We start from the raw sequence: 15786 nt of genomic DNA on the forward strand, positions 1-15786 counted from the left end.
ATGATTTTGTTGGTGAAAAATATGTTTAAAAACTTGTTCATGATAAACTTCTGGTTCATGGAAAATCACTGGGCACTAAGGCAGCCACTGTGATTACTGGATTTACTGGAGCAGTCATTGTGATTACTGGATTTACTGGAGTAAATCCAGTCCAGTGTGTGTGCTAAGGCTGCTACACATAAAGCTGTTCACCTGGGAACCAGGTATTCCAGCTGAATTTAAATCAAGGCACATGGTATCCTAGAAAGCAGTGATTGAAGTGTGTTTTGGAGTCATAGTGAATAAACAGCATAAACACAAGTTTCCAAGGTGATGCTGTGACAAAGAACCTAATGTGGTTCTCAAATTCATTAGTAGAATAAGCAGGGGTATGTTCTTGTCCATCTTGTGGGATGGGATGAAGTCATTCCCAAAATCCTGCATATGGTTTTGGCCTCAGCACTCAAAACCCTCCAAAAGATGACTGTGTGAAAAGGGATTCATCTCCAAATTGATGGAAAACTAAGTTGTATTGCCATGCAGTAAAATGTTAAATATGTGCTGTGCAGCTTCTCATCAAAACTGAGGTGACTTGATGAGAGTCCTCAGATGTGTCCCTTACAAAATAATACTGGATATTAATGATCATGTTCTGATCTTGCTGACAAACACAATATGAATTTGTAGCCCAATAAGTTCAAATTAAAAGGCTTAAGTTTTTCACAGGGAGGGTGATTAACTAATGTATTGATATCAAGAGCAGTCACGTGTTTCTTAATTTCTTAACATCTTTGAATCAAGATTGCAGGGAAAAAAGTCTGGAAATTGCTTCAGTCAGCTGCAAGGTGCTGACCTCTTCTTGTTTCATATATATTTGGAGAACTGTCATTCATGAGAGGTCAGGCTCAGTGATAAACCAGGGGTGCTAAAGAAAAAGGCTGGATAGCACCTCCTCTTCTCTTGAACTACCTTCCCTCTTTTTGAACAGAGAGAGGTTTAGGACTTTTCCTTTTCAATCAAGAATATGATCAAACCAGTAAAATCTTCTGAATGGGGAAAATAAGCAGATATTGATATAGATTGGAGATGTGTCAAATAGTGTCCTGTATACTCGGTCCAGACTTGTGACTAATACATCCTGATCTGAGGCTGTGGCACTGGGGAGCTGTTGGGAAGATAAATGTTACTTCTCTGCTGCCAGGACAAGCTGCTGGCTCGTGTCCAGCTCGCTGCCTACCAAGCAGCCCAAGGACCTGGGCACAAGCCCTGCTGCCCAGACAGTTTTTGTATCAGCAAAGGAATTCTTCCTTCCTGGTTCTAAGCATGGAAAATGCACAGAGGGTGAAGCAAGGTGATTTTTATTGAATCCACTAAAGAAAACATAGCTCCACAAAATTGTGTTACATAAAATTATTTATTGACTCATTTTATGTATGGCATTTGTGTTGTGTGGAACTGTATTCTCTACAGTTATCCTAGTTTTAAACTGGATGCTGAGTAAAATATGGACTTAATCAGGAATTAAACTATGAAGCTTGGAAGAAGGAGTAAACAACTCAATAATTTTAAGCTATGTTAATGCCTCATGTGTGGAGACTTGACACAAGTGTTTGACACTTTCTGAGCTCTCAGGGATATTACAATGAATAGCTTGATGGTGGCATAAGCATCTCTGGGTGGAGATTGCTGGAAGCTAAGGGGTTTTTTTCACATCTTACATTAAAAAGGTGGAAAGGGGATATGTAATCTTGAGAATCCAGAGCTACAGAGCAAACTTGCATGTAATCCATGTGCTCCTCTGCGTGGTAATTTCAACAGGAGCACATGATGCTCGAGTTGGGCAATTCTGGTTTCTCCTGGCTGTTCATAAGAAGGTGAATGGGGTCACTCTGCTGCTGCCCCTTGAGCTCTTCACAGAGCTCAGTCTGTGCCCAGTCTGGCTGCTGTGCTTCCCTGTGCTCACACAAGGCCAACTTCTTGGGTAAATGCAGGGAGTTTTGTGGTGAGCCTATAGCTTGTAGGAGTGAAAAATGAGGTAAATACACCACAATTGATGGGAAACCTGTTTTGGTAAGAGACTCTAGAGAGGCTGTAGGTTCAGAAGGGGATCCACAAGTCCAGAGGCAACGATCCCTGATCCCTTACTGGGTGTTGGGATAAGGGTGGTAAACCACAGACATGACTGGTTGCTCTCCCTACACAGTGTTTCCTGCTAGAGCTTTTGGAGACAGACTGCTGCACTAAATGGACAGTGATCTGTCCTTGTAGGGCTTTTTTTATGTTCATGTTAGATGAAGGAAAAAATTTCTTTTTTTCCCCAACCTATTAAAATGTTATACAAGGAAATTTACAATTCTTGCTCTTTTGGGAATAAACACTGAAGCATTTAGGGAGGTGGAAGTCAAGGCTTTCCTGGAAAATCAGGTTGGCTTGCATGAGGATTGTTGTGACCCCATCTCTTGTGACCCCATCTCTTTCCATGTGTGTGCTGGCAGTTGCATCCCCAGCTGATGAACTGCTCAGCAGAATTTGCTTCATGAGGGCAATAGCATGTAAGTGGATGTGGAAAAAATGCTGCCTCAAGTTTGATTTGAGCCTTTGTAGAACCATGCCCCAAAATCTTTTGGGGTAAGTAGAGGCTTTCTGTGAGGGAAGCTGAGAGCACAAGTAGTAATAGCAACATTTGGCTATTTGTAAACATTTTTTACTCTTTTGAAATAGAGCTGTAAACTTCCCTGTATGTTTAAAATTGTTGTCCAGGCAACAATTCTCCCATTGTTTAATGTTGAAAGAGACACGGTTTCTCTGGACCAGCTCCTGGAAGAGCCTTTCACTGCAGTAGAACCAGTAGTGATTTTTGGCCAATTACTTCAGCTTCTTGTATAGTTTTTCTGTCTCCTTGTATTTGATTAGCAAAGCTCTTCCCTTGAAACCTCTTCTAACATCCAGAGATTTAAAATGAAAGCAGGAAATGCTACTGAATTAAAAACACCTCCTGGTTTTGATTGTATAATTCCATGACATAAGTTAACAGTATTACATTTTAACCAGTAGCTTTCTCCTGTGTGCTAAACTGTTTGCAATGGAAGCATAATCTAAACTTCACTTTTGCTTTCTCAGTATGTACTGCAAGGAAACCCCTTAAAGGCACTTCAGGAGTTTCCAGATTACAGGTTGGAGAAAAATGACATTTCTGAAGGCTAGTAGTTTCAGTCAAAGCTTATCAGATTATTAAAACCTTTCTTCTTTTCTTTTCTTTTTGGAGGCTGGAAGAAGTTAGTGTTATCCAGCATTCCTGCTGAGTATATAACTTACTGCCACTTCTGATCTTTGAAGAGAGGTTTATCACTTCCTGTGGCAATACTGAATACTCAAAAGGTACTCATTGATTACTTAATCCTTGCCTACCTTCATATTTATTAATTCTCTTCTCTCCTTCCTGCCAAAGAGTGACTGCTGTTGACTCCTGCCTGCTCTGAGCTACCTGGAGCATTACATGATCCCAGAGTACTTCATGCTTTGCTCCTGTAGTGTGTGTCCTGTTAAAGCAGCTGCATCTCTCCTTGTCCTCCTGACATTTTGACCTACATGAAGAAGAATTTGTGAGCTTCCATGACAGCATGATGGAGCTGACTATGAAATATTTAGGTGTCTCACTTGCCTGACATGACATCTGTAATGGTTTTGGAGACATCTGCTTTGAGTGGCTTGTGCATACAAATCCTTAGGGATGATTTCTCCATCTCCACCACTCAAAGGAGTGAGATTGAATGTTTGTCCTGCTGTGTTACCAGTTGGATCTTCCTGGTTAGCAGTGCTTGATCCAGTGCAGTTGTTGGTCAGTATGATGTGCTGCCCTTGAAACAGGCTGTGCAGTGCTGGCAGCCAAGGGAGAGTTTTAATCTGCCTTTTGGCACCTTTCCAGTTGCCTATCACACAAGATACAATGTCTTGTTAACATCCCGGAGAAAAGAGGATACAGTAGCCCTTAGCACTTCAAAGATTTTACCTTTTTTATTAGTTTAGGTTTACTCACTGTGGACCTGGGTTTTCTCCTGCAAATTATAAAAAAAGTAGTGAGGTCTCTTGTCAGTACTGCTTCCTCCTTTTCCTACTGAAGTCCCTATAGGAGTCTTGTCTGATGTGGATCTTTGTACTTCATAGCACATATGATTCTCTGTCTCCTAAACAATAAAACACAATATGTGTGCTTTTTAAATGCTGTTCTCTTCAATACTGGGTGGATATCCACCACTCTGAAAGTGCAGGTCCCCAGTAGATTGCCAGGAGTTACTGTACATCTGTTCATATGCTGAAGAAGTGATCAGTCTATGAGAGCTTGCAGAAGTGTTCCAGGGCCTCTACATCTTGTGTGGAAGTGAGTGCTGAGACCAGTAAACCTCAGTCCTAGGAGCATCATAGTTATAACTGCATAGATGGAAAAATGTCTCAGTGTTTTGTGTTTGAAGTATAAATATATCCTTCATTTTATGTAGTGCCAGAGAATGGTAAAATAATTTTGGTTGGGAGGGACCTCTTGTGCTACCCTGGTTCAGCCCCTGACTCACTGCAGGGCCAGCATTGATGCTAGATGAGATCAATTAGTCTTGTATTTAGGAAGTGTTTTTGTTTCCACAGTATCTCTGAGCAACCTACTCCAGTGTTTGACTACTCATTGTTGCAGCTGGTTTGTTGCACTTGCCCTTTGATTCTCTGCTTCCAAGAGTGGCTCCATCTTCTCTTTGCTTCCCTTTGGAGGTAGCAGTAGGATCTCCCCTTCTCTTCTCACAGCTCTGTCATTCTGCTGTGTAGGTCTTGTATTCCAGCCACCTTATTGTTCTGGCAGCCTTCTGGTGTGTTTTTTCCCATGTGTTCTGAGCTCAGCAATGGACATGTGAAGCACTTTAAATTTTCAGTTTATGCCTGTTTTCCTTCAAGCTTATCAAACATTGCCCATATGTCAAAGATGTGATGGAATGTCAATTCATGCTGTATTTTATGTCAGAAAATCCAGCAGGTATTTAGCAGAAGTTTGGTATCATCTCTGCAGTAGGGTAGAAGTGACTTACTCTCCCTTCAGGATGTTTCCCTGGAGTGGATCAGAACAAGAATGCCTTGCATTTTTGGAGCTTCCTGGATTGTACATTAGTAGGTTGATACTTCTGGAGTGGTGTCCAAGCAGCTTCAAAACATCTCTTAAACTCCAGTAACTTATTTCCTTAATCAGAATCAATACCTTGTAAACAGAGAGGGGCAGTGGCTGTGCCTTGCATTAAGTCACCACCAGTGCTAATCTGCAGAGATCCCTGTGAAATGTTCTCTATTTGTGTTGTCTTCAGTGTAGAAAAGAGCTGCAATTACTGGTTTGTTTTCTCTTTCCCCTCATAAGAGTTTGGGTACAATCTTTATTTAAAACAGCTTTCTTTACTGTTAAATCATTTGCCAAACAGAAGATTAGGTTTGTAAAATGGAAGAAAACTATTTCTTGATTCAAAATTTCAGGAACCCCAAAGTGGATAAACAGATGCTTCTGTTCAATTCAGTGTGTTGTCCTCTTGTGTGTGTGATAAAACTTCTAAGGTGATAATGTTCCACGTGGGAGGTGTTAATTTTGTATCAAGTGTCTTTTGAAGGGAGAAGACCTCTCTTGAGGCTTTTCTACATTAATTGAAAAATTTGTAAAGTTCAGGAAATCTTTTCTAGTGTTGCACAGCACAGAACCTGACAAGGTTGCAGCTTCCACCAACAGTCTTGGTGTGCCCTTAGCAGTGGAGCCTGTGTCCTCTGATCATCCTCTTCCCTGGTCAGGGGATGTATGTAGCATTTGTGATTTTTGCAGAGTGAGTGTTAAATAAAAAGAGATAATTTCACAATTTTTTAAAAAGCTCCCTATCACTGAGCATCCACAGCTCCAACAATCCTCTTATCAGTAATGCTCTTTGAAGCTGGTAAACAATTAAAAATAGACTTGCCATGTAATAAATGCAGCCAGGACCCAAACTTGAGTGCCTTGTACTAAATAAATGACAGGAGAACCTGGAGGGGAAGCACTTAAATTCAAAGGGTGTGAAATCCAACTGGTGTGAAATCCAACACTGCTTGGCCTTCATTACTGAGTGCAGCAAGAGTACGTGCCTCTCTTGAGAATTACTCCTCTGGACTTCCTTACCATTCCCAGGGTTTTTAGCATGTGTGCACACTGCAGACTGACAAGATTACAGAAAGGAATGATGGGCTGTCTTGTAAATATTTTATTTCTGTAAATGTGGGTATTTTAAGCCTCCTCTGGACTTCCTTACCATTCCCAGGGTTTTTAGCATGTGTGCACACTGCAGACTGACAAGATTACAGAAAGGAATGATGTGCTGTCTTAATTGATAAGGGTAATGAGGCTTGCTTCAGTGAGGAGAGAGGCTTGTCTTCCTCACAGTGGCAAGGTTAGAACTGTGTTATAGCTGATTTTGTTATTTGATATAAGCAGTATATCCACTGCTGAATTGACAGTGTGTAAGGAGTGATATTTGCTCTCATTTACACCTCTTCAGCAATAAAAACTCCTTCAGTGTGTGATGTGCTATTCCACATCACAGAACAGAGAGGCCATCTGAAGTAGGCAGAGCTGGCTCCAAAATGTCATATTGCACTTGTAATTTGATGTGAGGCATGCAGAGCTTTAGGTTGTCAGAACTGTAAATGCTAAAAAGTTTGAGAACAGGTAGTTAGAGAAGCTTGGAAAATTAGTTCAGTCATCCTAGTGAAAGTGTTCAAGCTGATGAAAATATTCCTTTGGTTTTGCTTATGGCTCTTTTGGTAAGTGAAGGGGTCTTCAAGCAGTTATCAGTAGTCCTCTGTTAGGGGTGTGGGACTACACCTTTGTTAAACAAGCATTAAATATTGAACACTACTTTTATTTCCCCCTCCCTCTCCCCCCTCCTAACCTCCCTTACCTTTCTCTTTTATGTAGTTTCACTAGTTCATCTGTTCTGTTCCAGAGTGAGTTCTGACCTCAGGAGCTGCATGAAGAATAGCCAGCATGAAGAGAACAAATCAGTCCAGGCAGAAGTGCAGCAGCGTCAAGAACATAAATGTAAATTGAGGGGGTTTAAAGTGTGGTATGTGTTCCATGCTGAGGCAGTAGTTTCCTGAACAGAAAGCTTAACATTGTGCTAGTAGAAACCCTTTTGCCCTGCTTCTCTTTTGGCTGCCTTAGTGTTGGGGCACACCAGAGACCTAGTCTGGATTGAAATAAGTGTCCTTGGCTGGGTGAGTTCTGGCCTGGATTGGTTTCCTGACCAGTAGCTCCATTCTTGAAGGTGCTTGTGCAAACATGAGGAATAGTTGGGCTGATGGAGGCAATGAATGGGCAGCTTAAAGGCAGGGATGGTGTCTTTGCAGAGTGGGTATGTTTGGAAATGAGACCTCACTGCTTCCTGGGAGACAGGGGTTTTTTTCTTCCAAGATTGAGTGCCTTTGTAGGATTTTGGGATTTTTTGCTTCATCTGCTTCAAAGGTTGATTGTAGCACTTTTAGGGCTTGGTGTATGAGAATATTTGGCATACGAGTCCAAATGAATTAGGGCTGTGTGTAAAACAATGAAGCTTCTTAAAATTTCAGCATGAGGGTCACTTTAAAGGAGTCACCTGGGTTTGATTCTGTTTATGTCTGCTCCAGCACTTACTAATTCAGACTAACTTTTCTGTGACTCAAAAGCAAGGATGTCTTAATTTAGGCTCTGGGAGTTTGTCTTGTCCACCACCCTTCTGCCATAGGTGCTTTCAAAACTCTCCTGGAATTTCCTGTTCCTGCTGCAGCAACAGTAAACTGCACCTCTGTGTTTGATAGCCTGACATTAGGTTAAGTGGCACTGACTTTAGTTTTCCTTATGTGCATCAGGGTGTGATTTGTGAGGTGACTAATAGTGCATGGGCAGCTGTTGTTCGTGGGGTAGGACCCAAGTTACCATCCCAGGGATAAGCACTTCCTGCTCCTCCAGTTTGAAGCCTGAATTCCCTTGTCCTGGTAGAGTATCACTGCTTAGTGAGTACATGTGCAAAGGTAAAAGAAATAGCTGTTCCCCAAAAGTTTATTCTTGGATACCTGTTCATCTGTGTGAAGCCTTGGAGGAAAACAAAATCCAGATACTTATTATGAAGTCTCTAGAATGCCATGAAACTTGTTGCACAGGTCTTTTTTCAGGTGTGGGAGTGGCTGGTGTTGCCATTTTGGTATCATGCAACCCTACATCAGATGGCCAAAGAATCCTGTTCTGCTCACACTTATTTTGAAGGAACACCTTTTGCTGTTAGCTGTTTGCCAGTAAATTAAATGAAAGCCTAAATTAATGTGTGATGGAGAAATGACCACAAATACTTGATGATAAAACTAAGAATCTTTTCCAGTATCTACCTACAGTATAAGGTTTCACTTTTCTGTGGCAATGGATTTTGCAGGCTGTTTAACTTGGAATAATTTTTGATTTTCAATTTAGTACCTTCAAGTATTCTGATGGTCTTTCATTAGCTTCTTCATCACTTTTACATTATGAAGACCTGTAAAAGGGAGGGACTGATTAGTTTTATGATCTAACATCAGCTAAAAAGAAATTCCTTTGTGACTGGTTCTTTTAAAGTGTAAATCTTCCTGTATTCTACACCTGTTTGTCCTTCTGAAATGGATTGTCAGGTTAGCAAAACATGATGACTTCCTTACTAAATTAAAAAGGGAAATTAAAAAAAAATTATTGATAAGAGTATATTTCACTTGCATTTCCTAGCTTTCACTAGAGAATTCTCTGAATGAATAAAGACCTAGTGTCACCTAGTGAGATGTACTAGCAGTTATTGAAAGACATAGTGAAAAAATAAGAGATTTGAAAGAATGATAGATAGGAACTGAAGGAGAAATTAAGCAAGAATGGAACAAATTTTAAGAACATTAACTTCTCATTAGAACTTTAATTCTCCAAATCTAAAATAAAAGCAAGGAAAAAACTATTCCAGAAATAAAGCTGGAAATGCTTTCATCAATCTGCTTTCTTCATCAAGGCTTTCCTTGTCAGGTTACAGGATATCCCAAGTGACTTGAATATGTGTGGGATTTGTTGTCAGTAACTGCAATGGTTTTTTATCTTTTGTTCCACAATGCAAGTTTCAAGCAGTTGACATTATTGCATCTGCTTTCCTCTCTGTTGTAGGCTGCAGCTTATTACAGCAGAATTAGCAGTATTAGTTCTGGAAGAGCCATGATCTGGGGCTTTCTGCCACTGTCAGGTGCAAGGATTAAGAGGGAGCTTGTTCAGCAAACAGCTGAGGAAAGATGTGGAATTGAGTTTCCTTCTGCCTGGCTGGGGGCCCTGGGTATATACTCTGTTTCCATGTCTTGTATGAGCTCTCTGAGTTTCTGATCCAAAGTGAAAGGTCAGCTTTATTCTGAGTAATTGCAGGAGATCACAGGTGTGTGCTACTTGCTGACTGAAAAAAGGGGTCAGTGCTGATTGAGGCTTCTCATTGCTTTGTGTCATTTCATGAGACACAATGAAATTGGAAAGAGCTCTGCTGGGATCCCTGGGCAGCAGTAGCAACCAGGAGGATTTCTTCTGTAGGTTACAGGAGGAGCAGGGAGAAAAGAAAAAGCAGGAAGCAGAGAAATGGCACAAGATGCATTTTGATTCTAACACTGCCCCAAGCTGGCTGTGGGTGAGGAATGTCCTGTAGCCAGGGACTGGTGTGGCTGTGCCCTTGGGAGTTTGTAGGGGTGGAAGGTAAAGATCACCTTTGATAACATCTGGGCCAAATTAGTTCTCAATTGAGTTCATTATGGTGAATTATTCTGTCAGTGTGAAGGAAAAAGCTGAGAGCAGCTCTTTGGACAGCGAGTGCTGTGTTTAGCTGTCTTACAGAAACCATGAAACTATTACACAGGTTAAAAATCTGGTCTCCTGTCTTGTTAGTAAGGAAAAAGTGGATTCTCTAGATGTCAGTTTAATATAGGGACCCACTTAAAAGTTTGAATCACTCCCTAGAGCAATGTGCCCTTCTTGCCCTATTTAGACCAACATCCCAGCACAGACACCTTGGTTAGGTAATCTCCACCAACACTGTCTTCTCTGATCCCCTCACAGGGTCAGCACTCAAGGAAACCATCCTTCTGCAACTCTGCATTTTCCAATTGCAGCTCTCATTCCTATAGCTGGTTTATGTATTTCTTGGGGCATAATCTTGACAGGCCCCTTTTCATGCAGAGAAAAAGCAAAAACGTTTATTAACCTGTGGTGAAGTTTGCTTTTTTTACTTCTATTTTTCTTGCTTTTCCTTATGCCCTCCAAGATGCTGAAATATTTCTCAGAATAATTGATTAATAGTGGGTTAATGAGACTACCTTTTTTTTTTCATTTAAAGTTGCAGTAAATGTTTGTCCATTTTACTCTTCTTGTTTGCTTTCAGTACCAGTGTTGTAAGTGGCAAGGAAGAAATGAGAAAACAGCTGGAGATGGGCATAGCAGTCATAACCAGTGAATATGGAAATGATTGCAGTAGCCAAATGAAAGCCTTTAGCTTTTACTGTGAGAAAATGACTTAGTGAAAGAAATTTACCCAATGTTTTAGTTTCTCCTGTTGGTAGTAATTCTGGTGTTTTGCACGTGAAAGGCACAGCTGGCCTGTTTGGATGTATGTCTGTCTGCTTGAGAGTAAATTACACTCATGCCATGTTCATCTCTCACCAGGGTAGCTCTGCTGGAGGAAATGGAAAGGCTGCCTGCCTGTTAAACTGCCTCATCTTGGGTTGTGCTTAGCTGGGAGACTTTTCAGGGAAAAGATAGGGCTGTTTCATGGTGGGAAGGAGAATGGCCAAGCACTCCTGCAGTTAATCTGCATCTGCTCATGCCCTAAAATACTTACACAGACATGTGTGGAGTGCAAGCAAGGGAGAAAAAAGTCTGTTGTCTATAAACCCTGTTGGATGTGTATTTTTTTTCAATCTTTCTCTTGCTTTAAGTGGCATATATAGTGCATAACTTCAACTAGGAGTCTGCAGTTTTCATTTATTCCTTTATTCAGCTTTCAAAGGGATTCTCAGGGAATGCAGGAGAAACATAAGTCTCCCATGTTGTAACATTAAGATTTATTTCCACTCCCATGTAATTTTTAATAAGTGGCTAATCTACAAGTGTCAAAGCCATGTCAGTTTTTGGGTGGGATCTGTGTGTAGATTGAGGTGAATTCAAGGCCTGAATATGCTGCAGGGTGATAGGGTTGTTTGCACTAATGCAGCTGCTGATACTTTTCATTATTTTATGAACATCAAAAATTTACTGACAGCATTTAGCTTCAATGTGTCTATTGGAGTTTTAATTTTTTTTCCCTCAAGTTAAGTGCGTATTACAGCACTAAATGTGTCACATTTAGTGTGTGACACTTTTCAATTGCGTTAGTCACCCAGCAGTTTTTATTGAGACTGTGCCTTGTTTGGTAAAAGTACATATTTTTGTGTAATTTGGTACATGAAACTTGATGCAGTTCAGGGTTCCTTAATTTTAACGTGCCTGAGAGGCAGAAAAATGCTTCTTTGATAGTAGCTTTATTATAAATAACACTAGTAAAAATAGGCACTGGCACTAACCATCCCTGTCTCTGGGTTTGTACTTTCTGCGTTGACAATGACAGCAAGTTGTTTTTAATGCTTCTACAGTTCCCTTCAGTACCTAAAAGGGCTTCAAGAGAGCTGGAGAGGGACTTTGGATAAGGGCATGGAGTGACAGGACAGGGGGGAATGGCTTCCCACTGACCCAGGGCGTGGTTGGATGGGATATTGGGAAGAAAGTGAGAATATCTGGGCCGAGACTCTCCTGTGCTGTAGTCAGCAGGACAGCTGGCTCTAAATGACTTTCTCTCAAGCAACCTTTTGGTTCCTTTCATTAGAATGACGTGTCAGTTCTGTGAAATGCACAGCACTTGGTATTTCTGCTTGTTCCAGCTTTTTAGATGGGCTGTCCATGAGTTGTCTGAGCAAGCTTAGGTCTGTTGTTTGGATGTCACAGCTCCTTACCTGGCTAATTGGATTGTGACAGTGCACTGAGCTGTTCAGTGTCATCGTGTCTCTCAGTAGAGCCTGCTGGGTGAGCCCATGTGTAAGGGCTGCCTTGAGCTATTAGTGGGAATTGTGCTTTCAGATCTTCTTTGATATTTTTTTTTTATTTGGTCGTTCTCCTTATTATAAAATATTTTTTCTTTTGGTTTTTTTTTCAGTCTGTATTTGCTGCATCTTTTAACCTGCTGCTTTGTTTTCCTTTTTAGATTCAGTCATTGTGGAGCCGAGCTGTTGGTGTGAGGTAGCAGTAGCTGGTAGGAAGAGAGCTGGAGACGAAAGCCAGAAATAAAAAGTTGAGAGAAACTCTGCAGTTTTTATTCCTACTGTTCTGCTATAATGGTCTTAGTTACAGCAAATGGCACATGCTCTCCAATAAATACAAAACCTGCCTGTGAGACTCACTTCATGAAAAAGAAGAATTAGGGTTAAGAAAAAAAATTAAGTAAAAGAAGTAGCAAATTGTTCAAGACAGAATGATTCAGAAGTGACATGGACAGCCAGTGCAAAGCTTGCTGCAGCAGAAGTGGAGTCTTATAAGAGAGCTTATTTAATAGGAAAGCACCCATATATTTTCTTCTCAAGTTTTAGGTACATTTTTTGTCCTCACCCCGCAGTTGAAGAATTTTGAAATTTGTAAATCCACACTTCTTCAGTGGAAATCTCAGCAGTTTCCTGAGATTTTTCAGCTGTCCAAAGCATCAAGTGAGACTGCTCCTGTATATTTCTGTAATTTTATACATTGTTATTGTGACATTTCCCCTGTGGCAAGAGTTTGGTTTAAAAGCAGACATTTTCAGATGCACGAACTTGGGTGGAAAGGAATGGACTATAATGGATACTTTGGAACAGGCAGGAATAAATGCTGATCCATGTGCTGAGTGTTGGAGGCCAGGAAATCTGGGTCAGCAGCAGGATGCAGCAGCAGGCAGGGACAGTGGAAGTGCCAGTGTCAGGATGCAGCATGTATTGGGACAATGGAAGGGACAGGCAGGGATAGAGAGGTGACATGGAGGTGGCAGGGTCAGGATGCAGTGGTGGGCAGGGGACAGTGAAGTGATGGGCAGGGATGGAGGGGGCACAGAAGTGGCAGGGTTGGGGTGCAGTGACAGGGTCAGGGGCAGTGGCAGACAGGGATAGAGAGGTGACATGGATGGAGGTGGCAGGGTCGGGGTGCGGTGGCAGACAGGGATAGAGAGGTGACACGGAGGTGGCAGGGTCGGTGTGCAGTGGCAGGGTCGGGGTGAGGTGGCAGACAGGAATAGGTGACACGGAGGTGGCAGGGTCGGTGTGCAGTGGCAGGCAGGGATGGTGGTGACACGGCGGTGGCACTGTCGTGGTGCAGTGGCACGGTCGGTGTGCAGTTGGCAGGGTCGGGGTGCAGTGGCAGGCAGGGATAGAGAGGTGACACGGCGGTGGCACTGTCGGGGTGCAGTGGCAGAGGGATAGAGGGGTGACACGGCGGTGGCACTGTCGGGGTGCAGTGGCACGGTCGGGGTGCAGTGGCAGACAGGAATAGAGAGGTGACAAGGCGGTGGCACGAGGTGACACGGAGGTGGCACGGTCGGGGTGCAGTGGCAGGCAGGGATGGCGGTGGCACTGTCGGGGTGCGGGGGCCCAGCCCGCTGCAGTGCCGCCTCTCGCCGCCCGGCGGCAGCCGTGCCCGCCGTGTCAGCCCTGCCAGCCGCGCGACGGGAAACGCGGTGAGAGGTGACAGAGGGACAGGGAGCAGTAGCGGGCTCTGAGGTTCTTTCCCGGACGGCTGTAAGAATCCATCCAGGTACAGCCCTCGCTGTGAGTGTCTTTAACCCGAGTCTTGCTGCAGGCATTTCCTGGGTCTCCCTGTACACCTGCATTCCTGGGCTGGCAAACCTCCTGACAGTGTGAGCCATATGCCAAAGTGTGTGCCAGTGTCCTGTTCCTGGCACACATAGGATTTTCTGCTTTACAAGTCAGATGTGGTGCCTTCCTGCTACTCCACTATAGAATCATGGAGGACACTGGCAGATTTTGGCCTGTTGGCTTGCTTTCAGGAGAGTTAATGACGTTTTTACCAGCTGGTAGTGACAGTGAATGTGAAGGTCCTTGTGAGGTCCCCACCTCTGCTCAGAGCTGCCTGTGCTTGTGTCAAGGTTGCAAACCTCTGCTCAGCACCAAAGTTGCATTAGCCTTGCACATGGACTTTTGCCATTTTTTCCCTCTCTCTTACATATTTTTCCTTGCCCATTTACCACATATTTATGTGTTGTTTAGCTATGTCCTTCCTTTTTTTGTCCAGACACTTACGGTCACCTGGAAAGTCTTCTCTTCTCTCTGCAAATACTTAAGATAATTGTAGAAGACTTTTGCAGTTGCTGTAGGCCAAAGACCTGCTCTGTTCTGGTTGCCTGCTGTCTGGTGTTAAGCACTTACATCATCTCGTGTACTTCAGCTGTTTGTCCATATGGATTTGCTCCGACTTGAAAAGCTGACGGGTGGTAAAGGAAGGGAGAGGCGGGATCCCTGCAGGGAGTGCTCACGGAGCCATATGTCGGCATTCCTGGGTATCTGGTGCCCTCTGGAGACTGTGGCTGCCCACGACATCACGAGTGTCAAGACACCACGCTAATTTATGTCCCTAGTCTGGGCAGGCTGAAGAACAAGATGAGCTGTATTGTTTTTACAGCAGAAGTGGAGGATACTAGAAAAGACAGTAGAGTAAAAGCGAGAACTCTCTAAAAATAATAGCAATTACATTTTAAAAGCTGATGGAGACTTTAGCTGTGCTTCATGTTTATGTCTTGTGTATAATCAAAATTGAGTACACAAGATTAAATGTAGATATTTGAAAATAGTATGGGGATTTTAAAGTGTTGAGTTAGCAAGGGAGATTAAATATTTATATTAATTCACTTAGCTGGTCTGAGAGGCCTGTCAGTCTAATGGGAAAATATGGAAGTCTCTTGGCAAATCTGGAACTGGATTCCAGAATTTTTCACAGGCTTAGTAAGGAAGCTGACTTTTTTGTCACTTTCTTCTTACCCAAAATTGATCTTGGTAACTTTTTAATGCTTAATGAGGGGTATAAGAAATGGTGTCCTGATGCAGGGAAAGTGTTTTGTGTGGTTGGGGACCTCTTATTTTTACAAAGTAAACCACCTGGAACAGAGGCGGACTTACAAAATGCTCCTTTACCATAATCTTATTCTTTTCATTTGGGAAAAAGACAGCTGCAAAATTATAATTTATTTTAGCTCTTATTACTCTTGAAACAAACCTTCCTGCATAATGAAAATACAGGAATTTAATATTTTTCCCCAACTGCGGTGGAGAGCACTGGGTGATCTGAGGAGGCACAAAATCTTAGTGTTGCGTTTGTTTGCAGCTGTTGGCAGAGTTACAGTTAAGGCCCACCAAAAGCTGAGCTTCTGTATTGTTGTTTGTTCATGACTGTATGGATGGATTTAACACAGGTGTCATGAGATTCTTAGTCAAACCAGCTCAGAGTCTACACTGAAATAAGATTTTACCTGAGCTGTGTCTCTTGCTATGGCTCATTCAGCTGAGGAGGGAGTGCACAGTGCATCTCGAGATCCACTCAGAGCCCAGCAGTGCCAGAGGTGGGAGCAGGAATTGAACTCCAGGCTGGTGACAAGAGACATACTTGCCTAACTCCTTTATGTCCTTATGTTGTTCAGAGGAGTTTAGACTTGAAGTAGTAGTAGTTTGATATTACATAAGTGC

The 15786-nt window shown here is 42.5% G+C and overlaps 1 protein-coding gene across 5 annotated transcripts in view; it reads left to right on the top strand.

The window, feature by feature from the left end:
- CTCF (CCCTC-binding factor) overlaps positions 1–15786 on the top strand; it is a 34671-nt gene that overhangs the window by 4691 nt on the left and 14194 nt on the right. The window contains exon 2 of one of the 5 annotated variants that reach the window (XM_039721491.1): positions 6972–7066. The exons of the other annotated variants lie outside the window; for them this stretch is intronic. Within the exon in view, the coding sequence (XP_039577425.1) occupies positions 7013–7066 (54 nt within the window). The 5' untranslated portion in view covers positions 6972–7012. The remainder of the gene's footprint in view (positions 1–6971; positions 7067–15786) is intronic. 5 annotated transcript variants of the gene reach the window in all.

This window comes from Passer montanus, unplaced genomic scaffold (genome assembly GCF_014805655.1).
Source record: "Passer montanus isolate IOZ18808 unplaced genomic scaffold, ASM1480565v1 scaffold45, whole genome shotgun sequence".
In the NCBI taxonomy this organism is placed as follows: domain Eukaryota; kingdom Metazoa; phylum Chordata; class Aves; order Passeriformes; family Passeridae; genus Passer; species Passer montanus.